This window comes from Opisthocomus hoazin, chromosome 2, assembly GCF_030867145.1.
Source record: "Opisthocomus hoazin isolate bOpiHoa1 chromosome 2, bOpiHoa1.hap1, whole genome shotgun sequence".
Taxonomy (NCBI): domain Eukaryota; kingdom Metazoa; phylum Chordata; class Aves; order Opisthocomiformes; family Opisthocomidae; genus Opisthocomus; species Opisthocomus hoazin.
Genome location: NC_134415.1, coordinates 5905151 through 5926953, shown reverse-complemented (window position 1 = coordinate 5926953; position 21803 = coordinate 5905151). Strand labels below are relative to the sequence as shown.

The window sequence follows — 21803 nt, the reverse complement described above, 5'->3', positions numbered from 1 at the left end:
TTAGTAGGCATGGTGGTGTTGGGTGGATCGCTGGACTTGATGATGTTAGAGGTCTTCTCCAACCTAAGATTCTATGATTCTATGATTAAGGTTGGAAAAGACCTCTAAGACCATCAAGCCCAAACCAGCAACCTAAGGATAACTTTGGGAACCTGTGTAAACAACCTCTAATTACTGTGAGGTAGTTGGTTCTCTGAAAACCGTAGCAAGTTTCTTTTTCTGTATGTATCCACAACATCAAGAATCATCAGGGGATTCTGAGGGGTTCTTGGTGCTGGCCTGACGTGTATCACAGAATCACAGAATGTTTGGGGTTGGAAGGGACTTCTGGGGGTCGTCTAGTCCAAGCCCCCGAAAAGCCAACAACCGAAGCAGGGTCACCCAGAGCAGGCTGCACAGGACCGCAGCCAGGCAGGGCTTGAATATCTCCAGAGAAGGAGACTCCACGACCTCTCTGGGCAGCCTGGTCCAGGGCTCCGTCACCCTCAGAGGGAAGAAGTTCTTCCTCGTGTTCAGACGGAACTTCCTCTGCTTCATTTTGTGCCCATTGCCCCTTGTCCTGTCGCTGGGCACCACTGAAAAGAGTCTGGCCCCGTCCTCCTGACCCCCACCCTTAAGATATTTACAGGCATTTCTAAGGTCCCCTCTCAGCCTTCTCTTCTCCAGGCTGAACAAGCCCAGCTCCCTCAGCCTTTCCTCACAGGAGAGATGCTCCAGTCCCCTCATCATCCTCGTAGCCCTCCGCTGGACTCTCTCCAGTAGCTCCTCAACTTTCTTGAACTGGGGAGCCCAGCACTGGACACAGGACTCCAGATGGTGTCAGATTATTGCTTCACCAGTGAGAGACTGGAACTTCACAGCTGCAGGGGGTGGCTGGGATGGGCAGAGGCAGTTTCTCCTACAGCTTGGGAAGACGATGGCAAAGCTGAAAGAATGGGAAGATGCGAACAACAAGATTTAAAAGCCTGAAATAAGAGAAATTTTTAAAGGGACTGGCGGAGGGGAGAACATGGAGGAAGTATGGCTTGGGGAGGGAGAAGATGGACAGGCTGTTGCGGCGCAGTCTCAGGGCCCCTTGCTGCCAGACTAACCAGGGGGAGTCCGTAAAACATCGAAGAAAGAACAATATAAACCAAGCGCTGTTGCTCTCGGGAAGTTTATTCAGCAATCTGCCTCGCCTGGAGGCAAGAAAAGCAACTGCCACCCGCCTCACACCATTCCCCTCAGAGACCGGCAGCAGCAGGCTCCGCCCCCGGCGGAGGGCGGGGCGGGCGGGGCGCGCATGCGCAGGGGCCGCTGGCGGGGCCGAGCCGGGGCGGGGCGCCGGTGGGTTGCGCGCTTCCGCCCGGCCCGGGCCGCGAGCCTCTGCCGGTCAGCGCCGGGCAGGGCAGGGCAGGAGGAGGAGGACGACGACGAGGACGCGGGGCATCGCGCCGCTCCCGGAATGTCGCAGACTGCCATGTCCGAGACCTACGGTAGGTAGGCGGCGTCCTCCCCTTCCCCTCAGGCCTCTTCCAACCCCCCCGGCTCCCCTCAGGCCGAAGCCCTGCTTGCCCCCCCCCCCCCCCCCCCCTCCTTCCCCTCAGGCCGGAGCCCTGCTCCCCCGCGCCCCCCGGCTCCCCTCAGGCCGGAGCCCGGTCTGACAGGGCAGTGGGCGCGCAGAGTTGTTTTTCATGGCGTGGAAGCATTGACTGGAAACGGGAGGGAGCTCAGCTAGGCACCGCTTGCCAGCTGCGCCTCAGTGAATTGGGAAGGGGAGCTGCGGTGAGGTTAATGCTCTTTTGCAGGTCACGTTAGGGTTTAAGTGCTGTTGTCCTGGATGCTAAAGATCAGCACCGACTACGTGAGCGAGTGAGGGGAAAAGAGCAGTGAGTGTGTTCGTACACCCCTGCGTTGGCTAATTACTACTGGTGGAAAACCATCCCAAGTAGCGGGTTGGAGTATGGGCACTGGCAGGGCGTGTGGGTGCCTCAAAGCGGAGAAGTGAGGAGTCGGCAGGGTAAGCAGAGCCACTGGCTCCTGGCAGGAGGTGGAGAGTGACTGAATAGTATTAACTTCTCTTCTTTATACCTTTGCTGGAAACAATTCTGTTTGAATCAATTTGCTTTTTCTTCCCTTTCCATAACATATCCTTCTGTAATAACTTTTCAGTATGAAAATGCCATCATACATGTTAACATTTTCAAAGTCCATGTGGTAGGATGCTGGAGAGTAAGATCAGAATTGAACACTGTGACAAACCCTTTCACTTGTCATTTTCTAGCCTTGTCTGTTGCAGCTTGTTCAGCAGCTGCTCAGACTTTAGAGCTGGACTTGCATCCTCTTGCTTTTAGAGCAGAGTCTTGAAAATAAGGAATAGTTTGAATAATTACAGCAAAATTGGACATGACCGCTCTGCTGACTGCGAGGGAGAGTGGCATGGCCATCAGGAGTTCTTACTAGTAGCCTAACTGACCTGGTTATTTCTGCTATGTAAGTTAGTTTATTTTCAATATTCTGGTCACCAGTGCTTCAGATGTTTTGTCCTACTGGTCAGTGCTTCAGTGTACAGGAAACGCACAGAACTAGGGGGCAAAATGAGGCAAGAGCGTGGGACAGCCCTTGAAGTGCAAATGTTAGGGTATCAAGACCCTGCTTATTTTTTCCATGCTTTCTTGAAACATGTAGAACTTACGTGTAGAAACCAGAGGGGTGTGCTCTGTTGATTTAGATGTGAGTTTGAACTAATTGTTCACGCTCCTAACTCTTGTGATCAAGAACTGGGATCAGTCTGGCTGTGCTTGTGGTGTTGGTGGTCTCCAAGCAAATGAGTGAGTAGACAATCAGAGATGATGGACAGAACTTCAGCAGTGATCATCTTTTGATGCTGTAAGAGTAAGCAAGCTAAATAGGTGGTTGTATCTTAAATAAGTACATTTCAACATTTTTTGCATTGTTCCGGTGATGCAGAATAGTAGTTGTAAGCCTGCTGTAGCTGTTGATACTTTACGATTGCTTTGATGCCTTAGAAGACAAGCCCTTAAAATTGAAGGTTTGTGGTTGTTGTGGTCTGCTCCTTTTATTTGTTTAATTATTGTTTGGTGTATTTCTTTTTTGAGGTTCAGTGTTTGTTCTGTTCATACACAAGCTACAAAAATTCTGAGCTAGAGTACTTGGGAGTGTCAAGGTACAGAGTAGATAGAAGAATAAAAACTAAGTTACAACATAAAATTTAACAATGGCTATACCACCTCTGACCATAACAGTAACCAATGTCTAATTTGCAGCGTCCTGCCCACGTATGTAGCAGCTCAATTCACATTTCAAAGTAAACAGTATGGTGTGATAAAATCGTGGCTCTTCTGTGCATGATGAACTCTCTGTGATTTAATGTGCTTGGTGTCCTAACAAAGGGTGGTTTGTTTCTGACCAGCTTTTACAGTGATCATCAAGGATGACAGAAGTACTAGGGCAGTTTCCCCCTGGTCACTGAGATCAGTAGTCACTGTGTCACCTCGGTGCAGCAGTCCCTGTAGCTACTGCCCTTTGTAGATGCTTGTTCGTGAACTGGATTTTTCTTATCAGCTTCATTATGACCCATTCTAATTATGTAACCTCAAGCTTTTCATCCCATACAGATAGGCTCAGGAAAGTGGTTGGGGTTTTTTGTTTGATTTTTTTTTTTTTTTAATTTTCATTTTGCTGTCTGACTTTTATAAGATTTTAGTTTTGCTGTGAGGTTTCAACTTCTCTTCCCTTTTGGAGGTGTGTGTGGGTTTTTTCCATATTTTTTCTCAATCTATGAGAAATAAAAGAGCCTTTATCGGCAATAAATGCCTGTAAATATCTGAAGGATGAGTGTCAGGAGGACAGGGCCAGACTCTTTTCAGTGGTGCCCAGCGACAGGACAAGGGGCAATGGGCACAAACTGAAGCAGAGGAAGTTCCAGCTGAACATGAGGAAGAACTTTTTCCCTCTGAGGGTGACGGAGCCCTGGCCCAGGCTGCCCAGGGACATTGTGGAGTCTCCTTCTCTGGAGATATTCAAGCCCTGCCTGGCTGCGGTCCTATGCAGCCTGCTCTGGGTGACCCTGCTTTGGCAGGGGGTTGGTGATCCCCGGAGGGCCCTTCCGACCCCTACCGTGCTGTGTTTCTTTCCTCTGGTCTGTCCTTTCTGCCTATCATACTTCATTATCCACCTCAGTTAATTTACATGTTTCTTCCTGTTTTTTTCCCCTCCCTGAGTTGTTTGTGTTGGATTCTGTCTGCTTTGAACCTTTTCTGTTCACCCAGTCTGCCCGACTGTTTATGTCCCTTACTGTGATTAGTGTCTCTTCCCTCGTTTCAAACCAAGATATGTAGCCTCTCACAGTCTCGGCTGTAAATTCTTTCTTTGCAATCCATATTTTCTCTCCTGTAGATCTGTTTCATCAGTCATGTGTCTTCTGTTCTTAGCTTTATAATCCATTTATCTTTCTCCTATGTGATCAATTTAATTTCCTTACAAAGTGCCAAAAACAAACCAATCATGAATTGACAAAAACTCCCATGAATTTTGAGACTAAGTTTAGAAAGAACATTGTGCTGGTGCTTTTGGGAGAGGAGGATCGTTCTTTAAAAATTTTATCTTGTAACATTGGAAAAAAATCTCTTATCCAGAGGAAAATTATTTTAACTCAAGTTTTCAGAGAGGCCGTTGCATCTCAGTAGATAGTTAGCGTGTGACAACACATGCATGCTTACTCCCGCTTCCCAGTGTGAAATGTATGCGGCTTTGTGTTATGGTAAATACAGACTGCTGTACTTCCCTACTTCCTTGTGTTTTCTCCATCAGTATCTGCTGTTCCCAGTCTGGTCACAGGAGTTTATCAATCTCTGTCATTGTCAGAGAATGTGTAGTCTTTCTGTCCATTTAAAAATACCTCTTTTTGCTCTGGGCAATTCGATTCATCCTTTTCTCCCCATCTCACCCCCCGCCCCCCCTTGTCTGATGGTCTCTGCATTTATCATCCTGGCCTTGAGTTTGTTTCAAATCTGGTTTTGTTGCTTAGAGGGCATAGCTCTTTTGCTTGTAAGGAACCAGATCCTCCCTCTTTCAAGCATTCATTATGCAGACTGGAGTAGAGCCAGGTTTATCTGTTCTACCTGTTTATCGTGTTAACTCCTACTGCTAGTGAAAGGAGTAAGCAGGGAGAATAGCTCCTCTTTTCTCTCATTTAGAGGCAGCATATGCCCGTAGGAGTACTTCAGAGCACTCTTTCCTTATGCAGATTTCTGCAAAATAGAAGATGTCTAACTAGTGGAAGACTCTTATTTTCATGGCGTGAGTGGGAGAGTTTCCAAAGGGTCAGTGTTATTGAAGATAAGTTCTACTCTTTATCAAGGATTTGGAAGAAGCCCGAATTGAAATGGAGGATGTAATTTAGTCGTTTTTGGGTTTTTTCGCCTTCTGTATTAGCAAGCATATAAGAAACAATTTAATTTTCATTACATTTTAAAGGCTGAGCTGCAGTAGCTCAGAAGCAGTTGAATTATTCCTTCTGCTGGAGTAAACTTCAGTCAAAAGAGGAGGCTGGATGTCTGGGGGTGGTTACCACATCAACCATCTGTTTTTACTGGTACTTGAGTCACAGCCCACAGTTGTCTCCCTTCTCCTTTTCCCTCAGCTCCCCCTCATCCCCATCCCCAACACGTAGTTTAGCTGCTGGTGCATCTTTGAGGTGGAGCCACGCTTTTAGTCCTTTTCATCTGTGTTAGAAAATAAGTTTTGTTCCCTGTACCCCCTACCCAGTCTGGGATCAGGTGATGAACGTAGCTCACCGAGCGGAGTAAGCTGATTCTTTGTGTTGCCTTACTTCCTTAAACAGCCATACTATGCCATCTTTCATCTGTTTTTTCTAGTGCGTGTCCTGTAACTCTTCTCCCTCTTGGCACAGGGTTCGGTTTTCTTCCTAAATCTTTCTGTATAATTATGGTCTTGTTTACAGGCAAAGTACTTCAACTTTTCTAGACCTTTTCAGTAGCCAGCATGGTAGCAAGCATTTGCGATGTCTGAATGATGCTGCTTTTCATCTTTTCCATGAAAGAGGAACAACAGAATTCAAAAGAAAAACTTCTCTAGGGTGACGGCCTTGGCAGCTAACTGGAATGTTGGAGCTCAGAGCTGCTTTGTAAATAGGGGGGGGAGGAGGAGGGTATGACATGAAGTGGCTTAACTCATGGGAAGAGGAGACCGAAGAGGAAAACTAGAGCAGTTAAGCAGTAGCACAAGCACTAGAATGTGAGTTGCATTTGGTGAAATTACAAAGAAATAAAGTATAAAAGTTTTTCCCAAGTGTACACAGTGTTGTTACAGTTGGGCTAGAAGAAGCTCTGTCCAATCTCATTCAGTTTCTGTGTTGCTGAACTGTGCAAAATTTTTAGATACATCTGTACAGTTCAAAAAGAAGATATTTCATGTCTTAAATCAAGCAATAAAAAAAGTTATAAAAATGTTATTGCTGTGGTACCTGTTATTATACAGAATGACATTGTAAGACAGAAGTTCCAGAATAACAAAATCAGAAATGTTCTCCCTGTTCTTACCTGGTATTCCCTTACCAGGAATATATAATATTCCCTTATATTGATATGCTAGGCTGTGAACTTACAAATATTCATATTTAATAAGTTTTTGACTTTTGGTATTGGTAAATCCCTTCTCTTGTGCTTCCTTGGGGTTGGTTAAATGTGCAAAGTATTCCATATTTTCTGAAATGTTTTTTCCAGTGCTTGTGGGTAAACTGTTAAGTCTAAAAGTCTTTTGCTATTTTGAACAATTTGCATAAAATGGGAGTTTCAACTGACAGAAGCACAGTTACCTTTGTGAATGTAACTTAAAAGACTCTACGAGTCCATGTGTTTGGAAACATTGCTGCCCTCTGTGGTGCAGAAAGATTTTGATTTTTTTTTTACGGTGAGATTTTGATATTTCCATTCTGTGGTAGAATAAAACAATGTCTCTTACTTCCATACTGTAAACAAGTGAATTGTAACTGCAGTTCCGAGTTTCACCTTAAAAAACCTTTTTGCTGTTTTGCCAGAGGGAAACACATTTTTTGTCTACTAAGTAAGCAGGGATTGAATCGGCATTTAAGCGCTTCGTTTGTAGGAAAGATTTCCTTTTAAGGTTGTCTGCGACAATAGAATCTCAATAGGAATTGGGAGTCTATTGTAAAGTGCTGCTGGAATATGTTATCGATTTAAAGCCATGAATACAAAATCTCCAAATATCACTCTTGCTTTCAGAGCGGAATAGAAAGCACCTCAGCTTAAAACACCTGAGGAAAAATACACTGCTGTTATGAGGCTGTTCCAGATCAGCCCCCGACAGCGACACCGTTGTTGGAGTTTCTCACTGCCCTACAGCCTGTCTGCGGAGAATTCCACATTTGCTGTTCAGCATGGTTTTGTGGGTTGCACAAGTATGGCTTTGTGAACCACATTTAACAACCAGTGCTTGCAATTGCAGGGCAAATTAGTGTAGGAATAGAGTTTGGGTTTTATTCTTTTCCTGGTTTAGTTTGACAGTAGCTGTTATACTACTGTCCATAAGATGAGTCTTCCATGGAAAAAAGGGAGGTAGACATGAATTTTGTAGTTGTTTTCAACATGAAGATCTGGCAAAAAACATTCACCAGATACACAGGAGAACCAGTTTTAACTGGATTTCACATTTATTTTTGGAAAAACTGCAGAGAGGAGAAACAGATTATTGTAATTGTGAGGATGTCTCAGAACATCTCGCATTTTGAGAACTCTCTGAAAGTGGGAAAACCAGTGAGATTACACACACCCACAGTAGTTTAAATATACAAAAAGGTGCACAAGGCAGCTAACTAGTGATATTTGGTCCACAAAAAGAGAACCTTGGCTTTCTTTCAGAGGTGGATTTTTTTCTTAACCTCACACTTTGGGGCTATTTATTATATCTACATTTCATACTAACAGTGAAGATGGGATAGAATGAAGCATTCTCAGCTTCAGTGTGTTTTGCAGTTGACATGAAGGGCCCTTCGTGTCAGGAGATAACACACAGAATTTTCACAACCTGAAGCAAAATCTTTTTTGTAACTATTTTTATTGTCCAGAAAGCATGAGCAGCTGGGTGGGGGCGTGAAGAATGAGAAGAGTTTGGAACAGAATGTCTGGAGTGTGTAAGTGGTCATATTTGTGAGCAAGAAACAGTCATCTCTCCCTGAGAAGGGTAGAATACAGAATCAATACTGAGCCTGTTACAACATTTGAAACAGGAAAAATCATGCAAAGGTAAAATGTAATAAAGCAACAATCCTTGGTAAAACACCACCTTGTTTTAAATATGAATGAAATTTGGAAGATGGGTGAAGGCAAAGGATGGTGGACATTCCCGTGGCTCGTAGCCTTCTGTTTTTCTAGGGAGGTAGCACTAAAGCATTATTTGTAACTGTCAAAATGATATGAATGGACCATGAATCTTGAATACATACATTAGTAACAAACACTGACTGATGTAAATGGCTCATAAATAGGTAAAGTGACGTAAGTACCTGTATGTTAATTTGCTGCGTGAAGGAAATGTGAAAGCAGGCATCCCAATATATAAATTACTGCTTGCCTGTAAATTCTGTAGGAAAATTACTGTCGTTGTTCTAGCTTTACAAGTATTAAAATGAAGTATGAGTATTAAGCAGTTAATATGGAGAAGTTCAAATTAAAGCGAATAAAATTGAATATAGACATTCTTTAAAAGTACAAAAACATATTTTAAGGAATGGCATCATTCTATAGGGCATTTGTACTGACTATAGCTAATAGCTTGCTTACCCTTAAAACAGGTTACTGAAGTACGAGCCAGCTGTATACCTGTAGTTCAGCCTACCTTAACTGAGTTCAGATTGAGCCGTTTGCATCTCTTCATGTCATTCTTGTATCTCCATAAACAAATAGTGTTCTTAGCTCTTACTTTATAACATCACTATTGAATACACCGGGTTATTCTTCAGATTTATTGTTATTTTGCTAATTTTGTCATCTATTCCCTTTTCTTTGAAATAACAGCTGCTGGGGAGTAGCTGGCTTTGTACTTGGTCTCATGACAAGAATGTGAATGCGTACTAAAATGTAGCAATTTTTTTTTTGTCTTTCAATCTTCAGATTTCCTGTTTAAGTTCTTGGTCATAGGAAATGCTGGGACTGGAAAATCCTGTTTACTACACCAATTTATTGAAAAGAAATGTAAGTAGTGTGAGCACAGTCAGAGTTCTCCATTGCTTTGTACCACAGATGAAGGCTGTGCCTGCAGGAATATATATTCTTTGTACTGAAGTTCCCATAATTGTCTTATTTGTGTAGATGAGGATTTTAACTGGGAATTATGTTCAGAACCATGCTGTAAAATCTTTATTGCTTACTATTTGCCTCTAATCAAAAGCCTGATATTGAGCAGTATTGTCTATTACTCTCAAATAAGTACAACAGGATATTGATGAAAATACAGACTTTTCGTAAGAATTACATCTTGCAGCTATAAGCTTCCCTAGAGACTTGACTCTGGTAGAAAAAATACTGAGCAGGTGAAAAAGAAGTTGAATTGCTTGAGTAGATTTAGAAAGCCTGTTGGACAGAACTCGAATCTCCCAACATCTAGTCTCTTTTCTAAATAAATTCCATGTTCTTTAAGGACTGTGTTATCATAGAATCATAGAATGGTTTGGGTTGGAAGGGACCTTAAAGATCATCTGGTTCCACCCCCCCTGCCGTGAGCAGGGACATCTTCCACCAGACCAGGTTGCTCAGAGCTCCATCCAACCTGGCCTTGAACCCTGCCAGGGAGGGGGCAGCCACAGCTTCTCTGGGCAACCTGGGCCAGTGTTTCACCACCCTCATGGTGAAGAATTTCTTCCTAATATCTAATCTAAATCTGCCCTCTTTTAGTTTACAGCCATTCCCCCTTGTCCTGTCACTACACACCCTTGTGTTCTATGGTAAATACTGGTAGAAACTCCATTGTAAATGTTATTTAGAGATAAATAGATGGTAGAAAATTTCTGTTGAGTAGTGCATTTAGCATCATGATTAAACAATACGCATCTAGAAACTTTTGTAAATCTAAGGTGGCTGTTACCTTTCTCAACCAAATGGTAATTCACCTTATCTCCTGAGGAATAGCTCTAGGATAATAATGTGTAATCATTAAGGAGCATGGCATGATTCTGTGATTGAACTTGAACCGTGACCTTGCTGCAGGAAAGGGCAGTTGTATATTGCTGAGAATCTGTGATATCAACAGTGTACATAGAGCAGGTATCTTAACTTCGTGCTTTAAAGAAGTAGCTCTTGCTTATTCATGGGCAAGACTGTGTCTTTTTGTGTTCTGCTTGTCCATGAATATTAATTTTAAATCACATTAAAGTATTAGAAAACATAATTGGGGAAAAAAGTGTACACAAGTTATCTTGCTGTTTATTAATGTGAACTGGGAATGATTTCATTAAGACAGGCCTTTCTAGTAGTCATTTTGAATTGAATAAGGTATTAAAAAATTGTAAAAATGTTTATTTCTGCGTGGTGGCAGTAGCCTTGTGAATGGCTCTGAATTTGATGGTTCAGGAAGTAGTTTCTAATTTGAACGCTGAGGAGCTTTGATTATACCTGAATTGGATTATGCAAAAACTAACTATTCACTCTAAATATGCTCCAAATAAGTCTGTTTTGTTTTTGTTTTGTTTTTTGTAGTCAAAGATGACTCAAATCATACTATAGGAGTGGAATTTGGTTCAAAGATCATAAATGTTGGTGGTAAATATGTAAAATTGCAGATATGGGATACAGCAGGACAAGAGAGATTCAGGTACCCTTTTCAATCACATTATTAAGTGTTTGTTATTAAATTGTTGCTGTGAGTGTTGGGTGTTATTTATCCCTGCTTACAAATAGGCATAGTTTCTTGGTCAGTGGAGTTGTTTGCGTTCATGTAAACTAGGCCAGATCCTCCAACTTGAACACAGCGACGTAGATCCGCTGATGTCAGTTAAGCAATGCTGTCTGGCAGGACCCGAGGTTCTGCCCTTTCTTTCATTGGGTATTTCCTGTGATAATTAAGGTACGTGAGTAGAATATGTGACTAAAAGTTTGTTCACCAAACAAACTCAGAATAGTTTTTTAACTAGCTGTGTGTACTTAAACTCTGTGTCTAGAAGACCTTCTATTGGTTGGAAGGAATAAATGCCAGGAAGTTGTAAGCTGTTCAATATCTGCATGAGAACAATTTCCTAGTTTAAAATTATTTTATTAGGGGGAAAAAAAGTCAGTTGTCAAGTTCAGTTGGTTAAATACACTTCTAAAAACTTAAGACATCTCAGACTTTGTTAAAGAAAAAGCAGTGTATGTGTCAGCTTAGAACCATCAATGTACTTTTAATGCAAAGAAGTAGTATTGTACATCTGAGGCGTAGATCAGACTCAGTAAAGATCTAATGTATTCCTGAGTACATTCACCATCAAATAGGACATCAGTTTTTTAGATTTTGGGGGGATGTGGGAGGTTTCTTTGGTTTGGGTGGGGCGTGGGGCTAGTGGTTAATAAAGGTGAGTACAGTGGTAGAAGTCTGAGTAATGGGCAGCAAACCAGGTAAATGTCCTCTAATAAAGCAGTTCTTTGGATACACCCGTGACTAGGTAAAACTGAGCAGCACTATGTAGGAGTCTCCATTAATGAGATCTCTTCAATGTGTTGGCCAAGTATTCTGAGGAGCTTGGAGGCTCTGAACTTCCAGGGGCTTGTACAAATTCTGCTTGTTCAAGGTCAAAGTGTTCACAGACTTGCAGGTGCTTTTTCTCCTGTTGCTTTTTATAGTTTATCTAATTCTTTTGTTTTTAAGGCTGATCACGCCTCTGCATACTTAGGGGTTTTTTTTCTTCTTCCTCTCCCTTGTGAAGGATGCTTTGCTTTGCTTGCCTTGCCTCCTCCTTCTGCGACTTAAGGAGTCTTAAATTGTTCAGTTACAGCTACTTTGGTCATTCTCTCCTCACTGCTGAGAGTTCAAACATAAGTTAATTATGCTGTTTTCGTGCCACAGATAATCACCATCAGCTCCCAGTTCTATATCAGGCCATATAGTATGAAGATATGTGTAGCTTCAGCAGCCCACAGGCCATAGTGGACTTTGAGAATCCCTGTACAGCTACGTTTAGTGAAAGTGCTTCATCAAAAGTCTAGCTGTAAATAGTCGGCTGCTGCACAGCTGGTAATGTTGTCTAAACCCCACATTTTATTTTAAATACATAAATGAGAATTGTTTCGTAATATAGATCGCATTATATTAACCCAGATTTGAAACGACGAAGGTATTACAGAAATGTGCATCTGTAATTCTATTTCAGGTCTGTAACAAGGAGTTACTATAGAGGAGCTGCAGGTGCTTTGCTTGTCTATGATATAACCAGGTAAGAAGGCTAGCAAGTCTTTTGCTTACAGACTACCAGATGCAATTAATGCCTAACCACTCCCCCCCCAAGTAGCTAATTCTCTGAAGGAGAGCGGGCAGGAAAAAAAAAAAGCATAAAAAGTGCTTCTGTTTTAGTGCATATCTAAGTTCTAGAACTTGCTTACATGAGATATTGTGAATGTCATAAATGTAAATGGTCTCAAATGATTAGACAAATACATGGGAATTGGCCCATCGGTAGTTGTGCTAATTGTGGTGGTCTACGTGCAATCACTGGCTAGGGAAGCCTTGCAACAGAAATTCAGAGCAGACTTTACCCACTTTTAACCAAGGTAGTACACCCCTATTTGTGGAAACTACTTATTAGTATGCTGGTGTAGTAGCAGGTCATCCTCTCAAGAAGCTGGTTGTACCGACACATTCCTTAACCGTAGCCCAAAATGCTGTTCATCTCTGCATCTTTTAATATTTTAATATTTACAGGCAGCCAATAGAATACCTTCCCATTACCCATTTCCACATTTTTTCTTGGCCGCCATTGACTGATACTTGTCGGAGAAGTTGTGGGTTGGTTAATGATGATTCGCTACTTCTGTTGCTTTCTGTCCTGCGAGTGGACTGTTCTCTTCTGAGCTGTCTTTGAAATCTGTGTTTTGTGCTTAAGCTCGGCTGGACTCACCCAGTCTTGGTGCTTCGAAGGCTTTATCTCTCACCACCACTGCTATGACTAATGGTGTGTGCAGAGTAACTGCCGGCAGTATTACAGCTCTGAACACAAATGTGGAAGTTCAGGCACACAATTCGCCACAGGTGGAGTAAATTCCTGTAGTCCCACCTGAAATTTATCTATCACTTGAACTCCACCTTAAGCTCATTCTGTTATCCCAGAATTTCATGTGCAAAAGGCTGAAACTTGATTAGTGCTTAAAATTTTAGCTTTTCACATGAACAGGGTATTTTATAATTGTGTATATTTATTTATATGTTGCGGTTGATTTAATTTTGCTTTTGAAAAACTTTAAGCCTGTAAATACTTTCGTGAAGGGACTTGACACTCTTCCCAGTTCATAGCTGGCATATTGAGATGTGTAGGTGGCTTGTCTGACTAGCACCAGTTTGTGGTTTGCCATAAATGTAGATTTGCCTTCTGAGTTTTAGTTCAGTGATTTGTTCACTAGAAATGAGCGAGTTTTAATAAAGCATGTCATTTTCTACATAGCCGGGAAACCTACAATGCACTTACTAATTGGCTGACGGATGCAAGAATGTTAGCAAGTCAAAATATTGTGATAATACTGTGTGGAAACAAAAAAGATCTTGATGCAGATCGTGAAGTGACGTTTTTAGAAGCATCCAGGTTTGCACAAGAAAATGGTAAGTAGTACAGAATCTTCATGTAGCATTCAAAGATGCTTAATACTTTAAATTTTTGTGTGTGTATGCAGTTAGGGAGTACTTTGCCCGCTGTACCTTGTCAAATATCTACAGAAAAGAGGGTTCTGTCAGTACATGAGGCATAAAGAGAGGACAGTGCCTGCAGCGAGAACTAGATGTACTATTGAAGTCTCATTACCAGTGATGCTTCCAGTCACAGCTCCTATTTAAAGAATATCTTCAATGTGGAGATACATTCCCTAGGGAATGTAATACAACTTCAGGTATTACCTTGCCTCCAAAGGGCAGAGGAGAAAATGGAGAGCACCATTTCCTAGTTTTCAGCACCTTATAGATTCTATAGGTTATTGACAAGGTTGGATGGGGTGTGCTGCAGTTGGAAGCAAGGAGTTTTACTCATGGGAGAAAGAGTTCAGTGCATGGTGTGGATCCAAAGGACTGTTACCTGGTCTGTAGTATTCATAATTTCCAGTCCTTGAGGACACGTTTCTGTGGCAGCTAAAGCCAGTCTCAGTCTGAGCTTCTGTGCTGCAGTCCTGCCATCAGTGAAATCCTGTTTTGCTTTTATAAATCAATTACAAATAGCCTTTTCTGTCAGCTGTGGCCCATGGCTGTCTTTTTGCATACAACTTTCTATTAGTGGGAAACTATATGAAGTTCTTTTGTTTCATGCACTATTTTGCACATACAGCCGAGGTTATTATCTTTGGATTCCAGCTTTATAGGGTTAATATATAAATTTCAGAGGATGTTTTTTCTGGTTTTAGGAGTTTTGCTGTCAAAAACTAACTTTTCTGGACCATACTATTTCTCCTTAAGTTTAAGAAAGTTTTTATTCTTCCAAGTTTTCATGCTTTGAATTACTGTATTGGATATTCCAGACTTGTTTTGAGATTGTTTTTTGGGTGTCCAATGCAGAGCTGATGTTCTTGGAAACAAGTGCACTAACAGGGGAAAATGTTGAAGAGGCCTTTGTACAGTGTGCAAGAAAAATACTCAATAAAATTGAATCAGGTAAATCAAGTTTTATATTCTCTTAATGGTTTGGGTTTGTTTGGGGTTTTGTTTTTTTCCCCCCTGAAAAATGAAAGTACACATGGAAATATCGCCATTCAAAGTTCTGTAGTCGAATTAACCCAATAAACCAAAATCTCATTGTGGTAAAATAACCCATGTGGTTTACAGCTGCTTCCTATATCCGTTGATAAGAATGGATATCTCGGTCAGATCTGTGTATCCAGAAGGGGTGGTGCTGTGATTTATGGATGGGTTTGCACAGTGTTTACATTAATAGTCAGCTCTGAGTGTAGGCTGTGCAGTCTGTGCCTTGCTGTATCCCTACAAACATCAAGCCTGACCTGAGATGTTTTTAGCAATGCAGACTAAAAACCTGGTATCAGGGCAGACATAACTTTTAATTCTGCTTCTTGTATGTAGCAGGAAATATGGTCAAGATAATTTGAACAGTAATACTGAAAATTTCAGGGGTGTTTCCTAGCAACTGTGTTTCTCTGAAGTAGCCTTCCTGCCTTTTGGTTGAAACCGTATTTGCTTTTGTAGACTAGAAATACACGAGAAGCTTCTCAGTGCAAGCAGGCGGGTTTCTATCAGAGGCAGGCTCCAAAGTGTTAGGTGTCATTACAGCTAATTTGCATTCCGGTTTTTCTGTCTTTTCTTCTAGTTTGACATCTTCAAAGTTGTAGGTGTTGGCCATAGAGAAAAGTCTGTCTCAGACTCTAATTACACATTTTGAATGCCAAACACAATTTTATGAAAAGAATGTTTCATAGGTATTTTCATAGGAATTTCCTGATTACTACGTCAAATCAATGCCAAACAGCAGCTTTCATTTTAAGCAAACAAAATAAAACCCAGCCCCAAAGTATATCTAGTTTCTCATGATGCTGTAGTTCCATGACTGATTTAGAGGCATTACCACAACAGAACTAAGCCTTGTTTTCTGTGAGCTGCTTCTGTTTTCTTTGTGCCAGCACATATGCAGTGAATCAGGGAAAAACTGAGAGTGGAATGAACCTATAGAGCCCAGCCGCCTGTTTAAAGCAAGTTGAGGTTCAAAGTGAGAACAAATTGCCCGGGGATTGTTGAGGCACATTTTGAGATGCTCCAGGAATAGAGAGTCCGCATCTGCTCTGGGCAGGGTGTCCCAGTGCAAACCAATTGCTGCTGTCTACCTAGTTAGTCCTCAGCCTGTACCAGTGCGTGGGCTTGCACCACCACAGGTGCACGGCTCGGAGCGTGTAGTTGCTGAATGTCATGAGGTTTCTGCTGGCCTGTTCCTCTAGTTCAGCCAAGGTCTCTTCCGAATGGCAGCCCTACCCTCAAGCTAGCAGCTGGTGCCCTCAACGTGGTGTCACCTGCTAACTTACGATGGGCTCATGTGTGTGAGGAACCTGAATAAGTGATCTGAATTATTCAGGGAGATTCTCTTTTTTTTTTTTTTTTTAAACTAAATGTTTCTAATCTTGGCCAGTTCACCATGCAGCCTTAAGAACACTTCTGAAGGCACAGGGCACGGAGCAGGCAGAAACGGATCCCAGAAGTAGGAAAGCTTGAGATCATTTCCCCTGGGGGCAGTGCTTTAGGGAATCCTACTGTCAGATTGATCCATTTTTGCTTGGCTTGGTGTCTGCTGTGCTTTCTCTGAATATCAGTCTCTGAAAGCAGGTGGTTTTTAAAAGTGTTTGCAGAAAATGTTTTGGACGCTTCCTTTGTTAGAAGTAGCTAGTGCCAGTACATTTCTCGTGGCAGCCCGACTTGGAGACAAACTGCTTTGTCATGATGACTAAGGACACGGTTGGAATTACAGGATAAGATGATACAGGTTTGGAATTGCCTAAAAGTAAACAGAATTGCAATAGATCTCTCCATAACTAGAGCAGAATATCATTATGCATTTTTATCTAGTGTCGTCAGTTAAATTGGAATGTATTATTTGCAACTGATCCATCTTCTTGTGACCATTTTGTTTCTCATCAGGAGAACTGGATCCAGAAAGAATGGGCTCAGGTATTCAGTATGGAGATGCTGCCTTGAGACAGCTGAGGTCACCACGTAGAGCACAAGCACAAAGTGCTCAAGAATGTGGGTGTTAAAGAAACAAAACACAAAATCCCAAATACTCACTTCAGATACGGAAGGTAAGGTTAGAAAAGTCTCAGGGTGTGGGGTAAATTACCGTATTTTGTAAATGTGCTGTATCGAGTGCTTGGCTTTTTCGCAGTTAGCCTGTAAAGTAGTATAGAGTGTAGTGAAATAATGCAAAATTGAATGGGTTTTTTTAATATACTTTTGATTTTTCTTCTAACGTCTGCCCACTAAAGCAAGACTAGTGCTCTTACTGAAGTATTTATAGATCTTTGCTTACTCAGAGTAATGCTGTGGAAAACATTTTAAAATTCTGTGTTCTTGAAACACATTATAGCCCTAATAGTTACCTAATGCGCTGTAAAGAAGGTGAATCATTTCTGTTGTCTCATGGACAACTGTTACTAGAAATGAGAACGCACAAAACGTGTAGTGCAGTATCTTGCCCAAAGCTATTATACAGGCTTTTCTGAAATACAAAGTTTAAAAACTGAGACTTGAAAATTAAAGGTAATACTGGATGTCAAACTTGCACTGACTTTTTTCCCCCCCCCCTGCCTAAAACCGGTCCAAAGGGGTTCTGATTCCTGTCTGCTATGAGCAGAAATGTCAGTAAGAGCAGTAGTATTTGCTGCTTAAGCAGTGTTGTTGGCTAACGCAGCTCTTCCAGGACTGGTGCGGCCTATGGAACGGGTGTGCAGTCTTCTGCAAGTCTTCCAGAAATATCCTTCGAGGGGGAAGCGACCTAAAAGTCGCACAGCCCGCTCCTGGGAACAGCTCGGTGGTTGGTCTTTCTTGTAAACCATTGTCCTTAAGGCACCTCTCAGTATGCATGGATTCTGCTTCCCTCCTAGCAGTACCTAAGTGGCTGTCGGGACAGTCCTTTCTCCCTCGCTCAGCGAGGCTCATTAAGGAATTGCTGTGTGGTTAATTATTCTGATATAATTAATCCTTATTTCTCTCACAGGAGGACAGTGATACCAAATTAAACAAGTACTGCAGGCATAGTTCCTGCGTCATTTTTGCTGTGTTCATTTTGTATCGGCTTGGGCTGTGCAGACCAGCAGAGGCCTTACAGAACGTTCAGTAAGGCAGCACACAAGTCTGCATTCTCGTATTTTGTTCCGTATTCTGGGAGCTTAGCTCCCAATTAAAGCTTAGAATTTCAAATAACGGATAGGAATCCTTGAACTGCTTTCCTCCCTTATTTTCCTCCCATAAAATCATCCTTCAACTGAGAGGCTGCTGGAAAGGGGCATTAATTGAGCTCAGCTTTGGTATGGCTCTGCAGGAGTGAGTAGTTATTGATCTTATCTCAGGAGCTGAGAGATTGATCAGAGGTAGAAAATTGATGGAGTTCTTGTGTATTTTACAGCTGTCCTTGCAAACGGTGTTTGAAGAAACAGACAAAGCGTGAAGGCTATGCAGTTTTTAAAAACATCTTCCCGCCCTCTGCAAACAGAGCAGACCACTGCTGACAGAAGGGTGTGGTGTGGGGCAGGAACGTTCACACGGCACACAAAGCTGCAAAGCAAACTTGGTAACCCGGTGGACAATATTAAGACTCAAACCTGTACGTAAACATTTTCCTTTAGCTGTTTTTGTCCTTTCACCTCTTGTTTAAAAGCATTGCTATATACTGTAAATAATGTAACGGTAAATTTACAAAGCACGGTATACTTACATATGCTGATCGAATGTTGCACTACAAGCAGTTTAATATTTTATTTTTTTATCATATAAACAAATTTAACTGAGGTAGGCTTTGTCATGTTTGTTTGTTGCACAATAGTTTATATTTATGACACGAATTATAAAACCACTGGCGCTGTCAGGGCTGGTTGTCTTATTTTTTTCCTACTTGGTTTGTGATGTTCTAACAAGCTGTTCACGGGACTGGTTCTCAACGTGTGGTTAGGACCCATACTTAGGTCAAGTTGGAAAAGTAATTTTTATTGATGTTCACATATCCTATTTTACCACAGTTCTTAAGTAACTTCTGAAGCTCTCTTACCAAACTTCCAAAGTTTAGAAAAAATACTTTGAAGTCTCAAAAAGTGGCTGTTGACTGACTTGGATGTTTTTCTTGGTCCTGATGTACTGTATAGCACTGGCACAATGAAGGTGGAACGTATATGTGAACAGAACTGCGCATCTTCTGTGGGTGTTGCAACTCTAAGGTGGGGCACGGGCTTACGGAGAATACTCGCAGCAGGAGTTCTCCCAGCCTCTTGCCACAGACAGCGCAATCAGCCGCGGAAATACGGTCTCTGTGGAAGCGTAGCTGGCGAGGTACAAACCGAACCCAAATGGCGGGTTCCAAAGTATCCTGCATGTGTGAGACTTAACATACTAATTTCTTTTTCTCAAACATTCATAAAGTAAAGAACTTGAATTTTAAAATTAGACTTTAAAAGTAGGAACTTACAGTCTGTTTTGCTGGGGCTCTACCTTTTGAACTTCATGTGATGCACTGTATGTAATGCTGTCCGCATTGCCCCCGGGAGACTTGTGTGATGGAAGGAAAGAGCCCAGCCTGCTACTGCTGTAGTGCTTTCTTCCTGTGAAACTCAAGGGGAATTTCAGCCTTGGTGCTGAGATTTATTTTTTTTCCTTATGTTAAAACACACAGTTCAGAGTTTCTTTCCTGCCCTCTTTTGTCCCATCCCTCTTCCCCACAATAAAGAGATGAGGAATCCTGTCCTCATTCCTCAGCTGGAGACAGAAGAGGCTTGCAGAGGGTGCGGGAGGGAGGACCGAACCGCCAGTCTTGCATATCACTTTTCCAGTGCCGTGACAGCTGCTCAGGCGAGAGCGCTGTGCCTTTGGGTTTGCCAGAGAAGGAGCTGCAGAGCTAAGCTGGTGTTTCTGGAGGGAGCTGAATTCATCCAGCTCAGGGGCACAATTCCACTTGCCCTGACAGAAATCACTAGTGACGTTTTTACTTAGTTACTTGTGTAACTGGAAATGGGAAGTCTCCTTGGAAGTGCAGACTAACACAAAATATCATCAGAGCCCAGTACTGAAAGTCCAAGGTCAAACATGCCTTATTATTTTCTATACGCGAGTCTTTTCTATTTAACGGTTATTGTCAAATGTATGTTTAAAAACTAAACCAGAAAACTGATGCTGTAATTTAGAGGGCAGTTAGAGCACGAGAGCGAAGCCAGGAATGCTACACAGAGGTGTACCATATTCCATGGAATTGGAACTGTCTTTAAAACTATTCCCTTTGTCCTGGCATTTTTGGTTCAAATGGAGGCTTATCTGAGAACTACACACCTTGGGTCTCTCTGAATTAAAGGGAATTAAGTTTGCCTTGTACTTGAAAAGGCTAGGTTTAGTTTTAAAAAGGCTGTGGAGTCCAAAGGCCTTGATGTTGTCTCTCTCTCCTAGGTATCTTTTTATAGTTGGGATTGGATTTGTTAGGTAGCTGAGAACAGTTGTTCCCAAGGAGTGTTCTCTTCCTGGTAAGAGTGTAAAGTATTTTTGAGGCAGCTTAGCTGTGCATTTACAAGAACATCAAAGAACTCCAAAGAAACTTACCTGTCTTAGTCCTCACTGAATTTATTTTGGCTTCCAATACTCAGAAACGGAAGTAATTACGAAAAGCAGGTCCTCTGAAGTCAGTGTTGGATGCAGTTGTCCCCTCCACCAGTCCAAATGGCACGTTATTAACTGGGATGCGTTGTATTTCTGCCAGAGCTGGGGAGGGTGTTGGTTCTGAAACTCCGTTCTGGAACGCTGGGGAAAGGTGAACTCTTGGGGAGCCTGTTACCCCCTTACCGCACTCTAACTGGGTTTCTGGGCATACTGATAGGAGTGCACGCTGAGCAGCTGGGACACAGCTTGAGGAAACCTGAAGGTCTCTCTCATGTCATGGTGACTGTGGTTGAGGTGGTGTTGGCTGTGGATCACAACTGCTTTCCGTTACTGCAGCAGCAGCTGAAGGCAGCAGGGGGCTGTTGGGTTAGTCCTGTTGCTTTTGAACAGGAGCTGCAGGGGCTTGGCAGGGGTTTCCTTATGCTGCCTCCTGCCCTTCTCCCTCCGCATGCAAGACTGGTCTCTGCTGTACCTGGGTCTGCGGTCGTTCTGGTACAGTGTCTGTGGATAAGCAGCAGGAAGCACACTTCTGGTCTTTCTATAACCAGCTGGCTGAAGCTGCTGCCTTCCTATCTGGGAGGACAGAATAGTGTTGTCGTAACGAGTTTTGGTGTGTTTTTACTGTGTTTTTTTAATGTCTGCTCTTCCTGTATACACATTAACCTGGTTAATGTGCATGTTTTGTAGTATTGCAACCTTTTATGCTGTATATCTATCTATCTTGCTGACATTTCAAAAAAGAAACTTTCTCAAATGGCAACTCCCGAGGGAAATACTGTCGGAAGCACGAGCTCTCACCAGTGCCAGCTATGTAGCTCGCTGCTTCCCCACTGAGGGTGTTTTAGCTCTGGAAAGAAACACCATGCCAGTAGCAGCCCTGGAGGAGATGTCAAGCTTCAGCGTTATAGTTCATGGAGCAAACCAAATGAGCTCAACTAAACTGTAAGTGATAAATAGGTTAAATTATGTTTGTTTTTTGTGTAAAATTCTTACTTTACCAAAGCAAGATGGCTTGGAGTTTTACATTAAATAATCCTGGATCCTAGGATTTATTGGATGTGGAGCTTTAGCTGGTCAGACCTTTAAAAGATGTTGATGTCTTATTAAAGCCTCTGTCTTGCCTTTTAATGAGTCTGTTGGCCTACACTATTTCATTTAATGCTTGTATCTAGCACCAAATAAAGAATCTTTCTTGATATTCTGGGTGTCTTACAGCAAGTTCTCTTTACTTGTACAAGTTTTGCTGGCTCAGTGAA

At 42.2% G+C, this 21803-nt stretch overlaps 1 protein-coding gene across 1 annotated transcript; it reads left to right on the top strand.

Moving 5' to 3' along the window:
* Positions 1–1307: 1307 nt before the first annotated feature.
* Positions 1308–21745, top strand: RAB4A (RAB4A, member RAS oncogene family). The gene is made up of 8 exons (XM_075412149.1): positions 1308–1475; positions 9153–9233; positions 10734–10848; positions 12380–12442; positions 13664–13818; positions 14758–14853; positions 16837–16997; positions 18320–21745. Exons 1-7 carry the CDS (start codon positions 1445–1447, stop codon positions 16950–16952), a joined length of 657 nt encoding a protein of 218 aa, XP_075268264.1. The 5' UTR covers positions 1308–1444; the 3' UTR covers positions 16953–16997; positions 18320–21745.
* Positions 21746–21803: the final 58 nt, after the last annotated feature.